The sequence below is a fragment of the Nansenia antarctica genome (genome assembly GCF_963989245.1).
Source record: "Nansenia antarctica genome assembly, chromosome: 3".
Taxonomy (NCBI): Eukaryota; Metazoa; Chordata; class Actinopteri; order Argentiniformes; family Microstomatidae; genus Nansenia; species Nansenia antarctica.
In genome coordinates, this window is record NC_137688.1 from 15912286 (window position 1) to 15925872 (window position 13587).

The 13587-nt window shown below is 42.1% G+C and overlaps 1 protein-coding gene across 1 annotated transcript; it reads left to right on the plus strand.

Moving 5' to 3' along the window:
• Nucleotides 1-6976: 6976 nt before the first annotated feature.
• On the plus strand, nt 6977-12119 carry LOC308153776 (H/ACA ribonucleoprotein complex subunit 1-like; the record flags this gene model as incomplete). Its single annotated transcript, XM_080526968.1, has 6 exons — nt 6977-7028; nt 9893-10047; nt 10193-10252; nt 10367-10493; nt 10697-10822; nt 11462-12119. The coding sequence occupies 6 exons, from the start codon at nt 6977-6979 to the stop codon at nt 11470-11472; spliced, it is 531 nt and encodes a 176-aa protein (XP_080383094.1). The 3' UTR covers nt 11473-12119.
• Nucleotides 12120-13587: the final 1468 nt, after the last annotated feature.

The following is a 13587-nucleotide window of genomic DNA, read 5'->3' on the forward strand; positions in this document are numbered from 1 at the left end:
GTTTGCAGGTTTGAAATGTTCACAGTTGTGTTTCAGTATTGCACTTGATTACAATCTAGTAGCTGCCATCAAATTGTCTAGATTGTCCAGGGCCTAGAACCTAGGTCTTTGCTGTGTTCAGGGCCTGAATGGCCCTAGGGTAGAAGCTGAGCTTCAGTCTATTTGTCCTTGCGGACATGGTCCTGAACCGCCTGCCCGAGGGCAGCCGAACAAAGTGTTCGTTCCCAGGGTGGGATGGGTCTCTGGAGATCTTGGAGGCCTTCCTGAGGCAGCGTGTGTTGTACAGCTCTTCCAGAGAGGGGAGGGGGGCGCCGATGATCTTCTGGGCCGATCTCACGACTCTCTGTAGCGCTTTCCTCTCTGCGGCTGTGCAGCTGGAGAACCACACGCAGATGCAGTAGGTGAGGATGCTCTCCACTGTGCAGCGGTAGAAGGTCACAAGCAGCTCCTGTTTGAGGTGGTATTTCCTGAGGACTCTCAGGAAGTAGAGCCGCTGTTGTGCCTTCTTGATGATGGCTGCTGTGTTGGTCTTCCAGGACAGGTCATCCTGTATGTGCACCCCCAGGAATCGGAGGGTTGAGACTCTCTCCACGCTCCCTCCATCGACGAGCAGGGGCTGGACCTCAGATTTTTTCCTCCTGAAGTCCACGATGATTTCCTGGGTCTTTGACTGGTTCAGCAGCAGGTTGTTAACCTTGCACAGCTTGCCCAGCTGCTCCACCTCATCCCTGTACGCCGCCTCGTCCCCCCCCCGAGATGCAGCCCACCACGGTGGTGTCGTCTGCAAACTTTATGATGGAGTTGCTGGGGTGGACGGGGGGGAAGTCGTAGGTGTAGAGGTTGTAGAGGATGGGGCTTAGCACGCAGCCCTGGGGGGACCCAGTGCTGAGTCTGAGGGCTGTGGAGGTGTGGGAGCCCACCCGCACCCTCTGGGGGCGGTCAGACAGGAAGTCAGACAGGAAGTCCTTGATCCATGATCCATGTGTGTATAATATCATGTGAATGTGTGTATAATACCTATGAATGTGTGTATACAAGTGTTTGCCCAAGTGAAAAAAGTAAAAGTATACAAAGTATAAAATATATTCATATGGTTCTTTACTTGAAGTACACTGACTTTAAGTACTTCGTACTGACTTTGTACTTACAATATGTGTCCTTACTCAAAGTATACTATACTATATAATCATTTAAATTGTTCTTTAGTATACTAGCAAAAGAGACTTGATTGTCATGTAATTGAATTTGTATTTTAGTATACTTTCACTATGTACAATGGATACTAGAATTTAAATTGTACTTAAGTATACAAAAAGTATGCTTGAATGTCATGTCCGTATATGTGCACTACAGTATACTTCAACATTGTATACAGGTATTTCAAGGATTTGAAACCCCATACTTTAAAAAAAATTTGTTTAACCTCTAACAAATAGTTAACATACATTTGTTGTTTTAGTTTTTTTTACAGAGAACAGTAATTCATACTGTAACAACAATCATATTAACAAACTTCTAATATATGTCATACTATTTTACAGTAGCTCTGAATATTTGATTGATTTTTGATTTGATTTTTATTAGGAATTTACATAGGATTATTTACGCATCATGACACTAAGTAATGTCCAGAGAATAGCACTTGAAAGCATTATTTAAAACACTTATTTCCAAGTGGTCCTCGATGGAAACATAAAATGAAATAAAACAAAACATCACACAGCATAAAACAGCATAAAAACATAAAATGAGATAAAACAAATCACACAGCATAAAACGGCATAAAAACAGCATAGAGACAACATAAGAACACAGCATAAATAAACACACATTAAAACACACAACATGGAAACATAAAATGAAACAAAACAAATCGGAATCACCCTCCCTTTCTTAAGGGTGAGCCATTAGTTCTCCCCATAAATATGACTTTTGTTTTAAAGATGGCTTTGTTTTGGCTTTGCTGAATATGCAGAGGCAGATGGTTCCATAAAGAGATCCCAGTATAGAAATAAGTGACTAAGATAATATTCTACTGTCAGTGTATTGAAAGTAAGTATGTAAGTATGAATTAAGAGGGGTCAATTTAATATATTACATATTACATTAGATTCAACTTTATTGTCATTGCAGTAGCAGTAGAGTACCAGACAACGAAATGCAGTTTAGCATCCAACCAGAAGTGCAAAATTTGATATAGTGCAAAGACATGAACATGTATACAAAATAGGATATGTACAGTTATGAAATTATATGTACAGTAGATAGTAGGTATATACAAGAGATGGTATAGAGATGATAAGAGATGGACACTAGTGTGTGTTGATGTGATCTGGACAAGTATAAAGCTACACCCCAGTCAGGGACCATGACAGTGTCAGATATCCTGCCTGGTTGGTTGGACCTGGACAAGGAGAGATATGGGTTTGTGGGGACTAGTGGCTGTGGCTCTGCTGGTCCATGATGCTGCAGGTGAGCTCAACACACTCAGTTATTATTTGTAAAGAAAACCTGTTTAAAAGTACTTTCATAGATATAATTTCACCTACATTTCCGTTTATTAGTATTTGCTTATCGCAGCCAACTGTGGTTAAGCAGCAACATCCTACAATCGTGGTTACAATATTTTTTTTAAAAGCCAGCCTTTTTTGGTCATTTTATAGACACAATATGCAGACGTGAAGGGTAATGCCCATCCTTTAATTTAATTACCCCAAATGACTAAAGCAAAGTTATTATTATTATTATTATTATTATTATTATTAGGGTTCACAAAAAAGTATGTAACATAACAAATGAAAATAAAAATGTTTGCATAATATGACAAAACATTAACAACAAATCTAGGGGAAGAGGATGACATTTTTTTTATGTGAGTATTGATCTATAGTCAATACACCAAGTACTGTTCATCTTCCACTTCCCCAGGGTTGATCCAGCCCCGAGCTCGCAGCTACATCGTGGGGGGAGAGGACGCTCCAGAGGGCCGCTGGCCGTGGATGGCCCACCTTAGCCTCACCAACGGCGTTGACTTCTGGTCATGTGGGGGTTCCCTCGTCACTGAGAAGTGGGTGCTGACCGCTGCACACTGCGTTGAGGGGTGAGTCTGTATGAGTGTGTATGTTTCGATACAGTATGTTAGATATTGCATTGTGTGTAAGTCTGACAATGTGTATGTGTGCGTGCATGTGTACGTGTGTGTGTGTGTACGTTTGTGTGTGCGTGTGTGTGTGTGTGTGTCTTAGACCACCTCTAGCTCACTTCTCCTTTGTGCGCCTGGGCACCCATGACCTCCGAGGACCGTCTGAGTTCTATCGCGCCATATCTCAGTTCGTCCTTCACCCGAACTACACGGACCTCCTGAACGACATTGCCCTGGTGCAGCTGATAGAGAGTGTCCCCTTGTCACCCTTGATATCCCTTGTTCCCCTGCCAGAAGAGGGGGACACTTTCAGCCCTGAGTCAGAGTGCTGGGTCACTGGCTGGGGAAACATCGGGGAGGATGGTAAACTGAGCACACCCCAATAAACACACGTCTAGGTTCTCTATTTTAGGTCAGTGGCAACCGGAGACCTTAAGTCCAGATGCAGCATATCTGACATGTGTCTCTGTGGTACCAGGTGAAAGTACCGCTGTGCTGCAATTAGACCATGATAATGACAATAAGTCAAGTGCCACTATGTGCACTGAAAGATCTGGCCTTGATAATAGCACACATATTTCAGACACACCTGGTAAGTGCCAGTGCCCTAGACAGCACAGATTCAAACCCACAAACACACACGGTACACACACTACAGTACATAGTACACAGACAAACCAGACACATAGTGAACCATCAGGCCTGGGGTCAATTGAGTTTAAATTCAGGAAGTAAAATGAAATAGCAAAAAACAATTGAACTATAAAAAGAAATGATGTAAAATGGTCAGTCCCCATCCCCTAAGATTTAAACTTTAAAAAAAAAACGTTATCAAAAATGATTATGATTTAATTGAATAATGTTTTAAAGCTACACAGTGTTTCTTTACAATTACATTGTTTACAGACTATGGAGTAAAATAAGTTTGTATTGTTGTACCCGTGGACTAAGACAGTTCAATGAAGTTCATGAGGCATTTGACGTTCCACATGAGGTGTTCCAGAATTGATTCAGTTGATATCAAATTGAGCCCAACCCATACGTTACATGTCTCGATTGACTGTCTTGTTTCTCATTCTGACTATATTCCTCTGTCTTTAGATGTTGTTACTTCATGTCTCTTTCTCTCTCTTTCTCTCAACCTCTTTCTTCCCCCTCACTCGACTCTGTATGCAACTCTCTCTACACCCCCCCATCCTCTCCTTCTCTCTGTATCTATCTCTCTCTACACCCCCCCATCCTCTCCTTCTCTCTGTATCTATCTCTCTCTACACCCCCCATCCTCTCCTTCTCTCTGTATCTATCTCTCTCCACACCCCCCATCCTCTCCTTCTCTCTGTATCTATCTCTCTCTACACCCCCCCATCCTCTCCTTCTCTCTGTATCTATCTCTCTCCACACCCCCCATCCTCTCCTTCTCTCTGTATCTATCTCTCTCTACACCCCCCCATCCTCTCCTTCTCTCTGTATCTATCTCTCTCTATAGTGAACTTGGAGGGAAATATGACCCTCCAGGAGGTGCAGCTGTCCATCATTCTTCGTAGGTTTTGTAAAAAAGCTTATCCCGAAATCACTGCTGGTATGATTTGTGCAGGCTACATGGAAGGAGGGAAGGACTCTTGCCAGGTATGTCTTCACTTCACCTCTCCCGATTGTAACCAAGTATTTGAAGTCCCTGAATCATAAACCCTAACCCAACACTAGAAGAGCCGTGAGGGGTCACGGTGACGGAGTAAAAAACAAAATTCTATCTTTGCACTCGATCAAATTTCAGGACCCTCCTTTCATGACTTTTCCTAGATATGTGCGTTCTACCACCCAGTATCCTTACATTTTCAAAATCACTTCAGGATAAGATAGTATAAAGCTGTTTTGCAGTTTTTCTGTGTAGGAGGCAGGCAAAAAAAAGAAGCTCCCTCTAGTGATCTCTGTGTAAATAGCAGATTTACATTCTAAAAAGGGGGTCTATTTGACTGCTAAGGCGGCTCTACTAGTAGGTAAAATAGAAACAGCTGTTGTAGTGTTAAGCCTAGGGTGACCAGATTTCCTGGACAAATCACCTACATGTATACAGTTGACTGTTTAAATCTTGAACAAAGAGACTGAGTATTCAGCTATTTTTTAACACTGGGAGTATTTGGCCTATGAAATGTGCATGGTTGGCCGCAGGACAATTTAAATAATTAAATAAGAATATGTTATTCCAAAAAGTATATATCAATCCTCCGTTGATATGGTCCCAAAATGTAATAACTTTTTTGCATACAAGCCACATAACAAGTTTATAGCTCCTCTCTGGAAAAAATAGATAATAATGGATATTATTATTATCTCAATTAATAGTGGTCCTCTGTGGCTCAGTTGATAGAGCATGGTGCTAACGACGCTTAGGTTGTGGGTTCGACTCCTGCTGGGACCATATGAACTGAACATTTTGTATGTATTCACTGCAATGTAGGTTGCTCTGGTTAAAAGCATCAGCTATTGTGTCAATAGCCTGTCATTATAATATCGATAAGGCTATGCACATAATGATTCTTTGGGACCATACAATACTTATGGTAGACTGATATACTGTATACTTGAAAATGACTTTTGAGTGCAATGGTATAGTGGAAGTTAATGAAACTCCCAACCCAGTGTAACAATGACGTCTTCTGAGCCTCTGTGTGTGTATTTTACTGGATAATTCTTGCAAAATAACATGGAATTGTATTTTTCTGACAAAACTGAGATATGCATTTGGATTGAAATCATCTGGATTGATCAACAACATCACACACACACACACACACACACACACACACACACACACACACACACACACACACACACACACACACACACACACACATATAACATATATATTTTAACAAATATAAACAAATCTGTTTTCTGTCTGGGATACAGTATCATGTCAACTCTCAAGTATGATGCATGCATTTGTGTGTGTGTGTGTGTGTGTGGTTTGTGTACTTCACAGGGGGACTCAGGGGGGCCGATGGTGTGCTTCTCTGCTGGGAGATTTGTCCAGGCAGGAATCGTAAGTTTCGGGAATGGTTGTGCCCGAGAGGGCTACCCTGGAATCTACACCCGCGTGATTCGCTATATGGACTTCATCCAAGAGATTATTCAATCTGACACCGAAGGCTCATCTAATGCCTAGGCTGCCTTTAAGCTATGCCTGCATGATACAAGCTTCTTGTATTCCATTGGTTTATCTATCAAGTTTTGCTATCCTTTCTTGAGCATCTCTCATCTTAAAGTCAAGCCAAAACCCTGATATAAGATATATCTATGTGACTTTTGTGTTCATCATTTCAGCATTGAACAAAGTCTGAGCTGGATTGTCTTGTTGATTCTATTGGTATTGGTTGTGAGCTACTTATTGCTTCTTGACCATGACTATGCGCTACCAAACATTTAATAAACTGTGAAAGCATTAACCCTTGTATGTGTCATGTTTTTGAGTGTTTATGTGGCAATTTGAAATTGAGTAATACCTTCACTTACATATCATATGCCCCAATATTACAGACAGACACCAGGCTCAAAACAAACAATGTTGTCTTTTGTTACTTTACACATACTGTACCTCTCCCTATACACTGCGTGTTTGCTGTAGCCATTGCATTTGAGTTGAAATCAAGAAAACAAACTAAATACAAATCAAAAAAGTACAGGAAGTGAAAAAGGGAGGGAAGATGATCTTAATCTCTGCTGATGTAGCAGAACTACTTTCAACCGTTTGACTGTATAAAGCTACACCCCAGTCAGGGACCATGACAGTGTCAGATATCCTGCCTGGTTGGTTGGACCTGGACAAGGAGAGATATGGGTTTGTGGGGACTAGAGGCTGTGGCTCTGCTGGTCCATGATGCTGCAGGTGAGCTCAACACACTCAGTTATTATTTGTAAAGGAAAAACAGGCATCATTTGTAGGCTCATTTGAAACACATCCAAATTATATATATATATATATATATATATATATATATATATATATATTATTATATACACTTAAAGTAAACTTAACTATTGTATTTATAGTACACTTGAGTTTAAATATCAAAAAGACTATTAATTAGTATTAACATGACCCATCTTAAATTGTACTAAAGTTGTATTTAATATACTACTAAAATTGTAAACAATGTGGGTTTTAAGCATATTAAGTATACTTGAATGTTAAATTGACCCCTCTTAATTAATTTAGTCATATTCAAAGCAACTGTCAAATAGTAAGAATGTATATTATAATGAATTATAATATTATAATGAATTATTAATAACATGTCACTAGCATATTTATGTGTACTAAATGCATTTTATGCATTTTAAATATTACTTTTAATATCAACCTTCATTAACACATGAAGTTCCACTAAGGTTGAGGGGGACATGCATGTAACCATGCAACTCTGTAACTGTTGCAGCAGGTCAACTGACAAGCAAGAAGTCCCATAGGCTTCTGACCGGTACATAGTGCATACCTTCTCTTAGTCCTAATTATTTTCAGTTGAATACACATCATTGAGAGATTGAAGTATCCAGAACTGGAGGGTAGACACTGTTAATACATTGAAATGTTTTTGTTCAAAGCTGTTACTTAGATGGTTTACTCATGGCCCAAGAAGACCAATATATACGTAAAGTTGAATGTGACATTCCAACCCTGCAAAGAAAGATGTTCTTGCCAGTGACATGTTGGTCTATCAGAAAGCACAACTACAGTACTCAATACATGACTCCGGGTTTGGTGATGCGGAGTACAGAGCCCTTTTTCGGTCTTCAGCAGTGGTGTAGTCTACGTGATACGCAGGACTACGCCGTATACCCACTTCAGGCACGTGCCGTGAGCTTTTAGATTGGGTAAGCATAAGATATAGAAATACACATAATTACACATACACGCTATCAGTGAACGCAGTTTCAAGGAAATGCAATTTTGATGCCATAGAACCCGCTAATAAACTGTAGGGTCACTTTGTGATCAGAGTACCAAAAACAATCACATCACATCACAAACCCTCCCTCTCTATCTCTCTCAAACACTTTTGGTCCAGAACCACTGGCACGGACAGCAACATTAGGCCTATCTCAGCGATTGATTAAGCAGCTCTCTCTCCAAACACAACGGCACAGGCCTACATTCAAAGGTAAAAGCAGAGGAAGTCTTAAATAAGGAGCCATAACCAGCAGCACAGCAGTACTCAAACCATATAAACAAGCACAAATCGCCACCAGCCTCGCGAATCATATAAATCATATAAACCGCTCATACCAGGCTTGCTGTAACCCCTAGCGACTCTCCCTTTCTTGGTGTGAAGATCGGTGAGCGGTGGTTTCGGGCGGCCTTTAGCCAGTAGTTGTGTTTTTCCAGTCCAGTCCAGTCTACGAAATCCCTTTAGGTCGCTGACAGTAATGTCCATATTCACAAAATCAAGCAAGTTATCCTTATTGATTATTATTATTTAGATCGTTTGAGCTAGCTGGCATAAGCTATTCTTTTTTTAAATTTTTTTGTTTTTCAGATTTTATCCCTTTTTCACCCAATTTGGTAGCCAATTTAACCCAACTTAGCATCCAATTATCCCCTGCCTATTGCATGGGATCCGCCGCACGACCCCGTGGCCGGCAGTCCCAGAGGAGGGCGCCAGGCAGACTAGGCTGACTGGCTCCTCGAGCCCAGTACCGTTATTCCGGCACCCAGGGGGCGGTGTTGCGCGACGGATCCTAGTCCAGAAATACTCCTATACCCCCCCTCGGAAGCGGCCGGCCAATATGCCGCTTCCCGTGTGCCTCGGCCATATCTGGATCTGGCGAGCCGGGATACGAACCCCGGCCCCGGTGGGCAGCATGCACTAGCGGCCAGTGCGTAGACCGCTACACCACCGCGGGGCGGCATAAGCTATTCTGCCGGGCGAGAGAAAGTAAGGTGAAATGTTAAGTGAACTTGAAAGTGATATGAGCCAATCAGTAGCTCTTATCGGAATGAACGAACTACTGATTGGCTGGTAAGCATGCTTACCCTGGCTACATTAAACAGAGGGCTGAGGCATCGGAAAAAATAAAAAGACATTTTCACGCATTTGAATGTACGCGAGGGAAAGCAGAGAGAGAAGTGCTTATAATGCAACGCAATGCAAGCAAGCAGAATAGCGAGTGCTTACTCCTGCAGGTGGCGCCAAAATGAATGACTCCTGCTGCCCTGGGACCTAAAATACGACTCTTTTAATGAAAACAAACAAACAGTTACATGCACTTTTATTTTAATATTTTCACTGTCCTTTTTTATTTTTTCGTTGGGTAAGCACTGCTTACTATGCTTATATGGACGACACGTCCTTGGTGTGTGTACTCTTTAAAACCACGCACACACCCATGGAGGGGGACAGGCTCACTGAAATGAATGAAATAAGGAATTGTTTCTCATTCCATGCATTACAATGAGCCTCCCCTGACACACACACAGGCCTACATGTATATATACAAAACATATGTCCCCTGATATACACACACAGGCCTACATGTATGTATACAAAACATATGTCCCCTGATATACACACACAGGCCTTCATGTATGTATACACAACATATGTCCCCTGATACACACACACACAGGCCTACATGTACAAAACATATGTCCCCTGATACACACACACAGGCCAACATGTACAAAACACACATGTTGTTGCGCCGTGGTTTTTGCTCTGTCCTGACTGACTGACTGACCCGTCCCCACTGCAGGCCTGGGGGAGTTTGTTCACCCCTGTGAGGACGACATTGTGTGTAAGTGTACGACGGAAGAGAACAAGGTGCCCTACTTCAACGCTCCAGTGTACCTGGAAAACAAAGAGCAGATCGGGAAGGTGGATGAAATCTTCGGCCAACTGCGCGAATTTGTATCCTTTCAATTCCTCTCATTTGATGATTTTTTGTGTGTGTAATAGCAACTTTATTTTTACCTTACCACAAGGTGATGTTGCCTTCGGGAAATTGTTTCGATGGTGTTGTGACTGATTTGCTCCTTAACCCAAAGCCCAATAGTATTTCTCTGTCAAACTCTCTGACAATATGAAGGCGTCTTCGTTCAAGAAACCACAGAAGGTAAGCTTGTGTGGCCCACTGCGACTTCCCACCCACTATCAATCGAACCCTGTCTTAACATTTGAATATAACATTTCTAAAGCTGTCCAACTAACGTCTTACTCTGTCCCATAGTTCTACATCGACCCGATGAAGCTGCTGCCTCTCCAGAGGTTCCTGCCCAGACCGCCGGGCGAGAAGGGCCCCCCGAGGGGAGGCCGAGGGGGGAGAGGTGGAGGAAGAGGAGGCGGCGGACGTGGGGGTAAGTTTCTAAGTGTTGTATTTCTTGTTGCGTGTTGGAAGTCTTTGAAACAGTTTTCTATAACATTCTCTAATTATTTATATGTTTTCTTACAATGTATAAGTACACCACAGTTCAGCGAAACAAAACATTGAGAGTCAGGAGCAGAACAACAACTGAGAACTTTTAACAGGTTTTTAAAAAAAATATTTGTTCATCTCCAGGTGGTTTCCGGGGCGGTAGGGGTGGTGGATTTGGTCGTGGCGGTGGTGGTGATGGTGGGTTCAGGGGTGGGCGAGGAGGAGGAGGATTCCGGGGAGGAAGCCGGGGTGGCGGCCGTGGATTCCGAGGTGAGTGACTGAATCCTAGAAGATTCTGAGTGATTGTTACACAGATTGTTACACAGATTGTTACACAGACGTTTCCCTTTCACTACAATCTTTGAAGCAGCCTCACATGAAACGATAAACACACTGCTACTCCCAATGAGCTTATTGATATGCGGTGAACCAGGGTTTCTACACACAGTGCCTTCTGTAGAAGAGGGTGGAGGTCCTTGTAATAAACGGAATGCGGATTGGTATTAAACATGTGATACTATTCCTCATTCCGTTCCATGCATTACAATGAGCCTCTTCTCTGATTTCTGTCTCCACTGAGGGGTTTTGGTAGGGTAGGTCCGTTCTATGCATTTCAATGTCCCAATTTCTACCTCCACCAGCCTCCACTGATATCCTTTGATAGGGTAGCAACCTTGCATGTCACCAACTGGTGATCAGAAGGTTATGATTTCAAATCCCACCTGAGAACACCACCACTAGGGTGTCCTTGAGTTTGGCTCTAAATTACTCCAGGGAGTATGTCCCTGTAATCTCTAATTGTACGCTGCTTTGGATAAAGGTGTCTGCTAAATGGTTAAACTGTAAATGTACCAACTGTGTTCCTGTGTCTTTCATGTTGTTGATTTACTTCTTGTTGTCTCTTTACAGGAAGTAGATGATGAATGCGGGGCCGTAGGATCCACCTCGCCCGGTTCCTGTTCTTCCAGAGAGCTGTATGGGCGAAGACACCGCCCGGGCTCTGCCCTGACAGACCAGAACTATGGAACATGGACATTGCATTTTTTTATACTGCTCTGCTATCAATATGTTTTATTTTGTTGTTGTGTACTGATGAATAACGATGGATGGATGGCTTTTATTTAACTTTGGATATGCTCTTGTCTCAAAAGAATCGTGAAGGTCATTGCCCAGTTGTTTTACAACTCTGTCCAGCATTGTCCACTGGTCGGGTTGATACTGGATGTAACTGGTTGTTATTCTGACTCATGAGTCACCGCTGTCACACAGACCAATATGGGTCACTATGAGAAAGTTCAGGTAAAAAAAAAAAACGTTCCTGATGAATCCCAGAATTGTCTGTGACATGATACCGTTATAAATAGGCTACCATTATGTTTCTAAGACTGTCCATGTGAGTGGATTCAGTCACACAAATACATATGATGGATGTTAGAATTCATTTTGCCAATGTTTTGATTACAATTCAGTGTAAGATATTTTATGAAGTCCAGAAATCCAATATACATTGTTGCAGAGTACTGCCATCTTTTGTAAAGAAAAGCCTTTGATTAAACAGTGCTCTGTGGATGAGTTTCGTGTGTCTCTTATTTTCTGTTTACATTTTTGGCATTTAGCAGACGCCTATATCCAAACAACTTACAACAATTGTCCAAGTCAGTGAATCATCTATTCATCATCACAAAAAAAAGTAATAAGTAAAAGTAATTTATGCTTGGGCCAGAGGCTTTAGGCCTGTGTTCCATCACTTTTTACACAATCCATTACATCTGGGTGTGCTGTGTGTTAGATACAGAAGGACATTTCCATCACATTTCTGTGTCTGGGGTTTGACTTCTAGAAGGGTATCTTCTACTCTTCTAGAAGTTCTGATCCTAGATAGTGAAATCTTACCTGAGGACACTAGGAGCAGGTTTCACAGACAAGGCCTAAAAACACTTTCAATGTAACATTTCCATTGAAGATGCTTTTCAATCTAGGATTAGGCTTAAGCCTTGTCTGTGAAACTGGCCCTATACCTATGCAGCTTTCCCCCTGGTTGTTGCTGTCTTCTCAGTCAACTGACCCGCTTAAATAAGGGCAAAATATGAGATCAAATAAAGCACTATTCAAGCAGATTGAATTCAATTGAAGTATTTATTGAATTCATGAATGTAGATGAACGGAGTGGCAGCCACGGTAATATAGTCGGTCACACTGGGTCCTCTAGTGCCCTCTGGTGGCCAAGAGGATAATGTCCATGTCGCTCTGGAGTTCCTGTTCCTCTTGGAGGTGGGTGTGTAGGTGTGTGTTAAATGTTATTTGTAAAAAAAAAAAAAGTATGTGGACCCCAACTAGATATATAAGTGTTTTATATTATGCCAAATTTAAAATTGTATGATGTATGATATATTTTAATGTTTGATATTTGTAATTTAAGTATGTGTTATATGTTAAATGTTATTTCACGTTATGTTTTAAATGTGGACCCCACTAAAAGTAGCTCATGCCTATGGGTATAGGTAATGGGGATCCTTCCAATAAATAAAAAATAAATAAACACCACCCCCGAGAGGCGAGAGCCCCAACCCCAGGACCTGAAATAATGAATTAAGAGTGAATTAAGAAATGAACGCACGCACGCACACACACACACCATTTGTGAGATATAGGCAATGTAAAACAGATTGTCTCTCAATGAGAGATATAATGTGGCCTAATGCATCCCAGTCATTGACAGCATCTTACCCGCTAGGCTGAGGTGGCTGACTGCAGGCTCCCAGTCAGCTGTGCCTTTAGCTGCCATATCTCCACAGCCAGTCCCTCAGAGCGTCTCTGCTCTGCCTCCAGGGATGAACGGACCTCACGCTGGGAGATGAGGCTCCTCTCCAGGGCCATGGTCTTCTCATACGCCTGCTGGTCCCGGTCCTTGAGCTGGTCACAGACTTTCTCAGCCTCTGCCATCTCTGTGGCCACAGCCTCCTCCAGCTCAGAGCAGACCTCTCTGACCACTCTTAGCTCCACAGTCAGTTTGTCGCGTTCCTGTAGAGCCATGT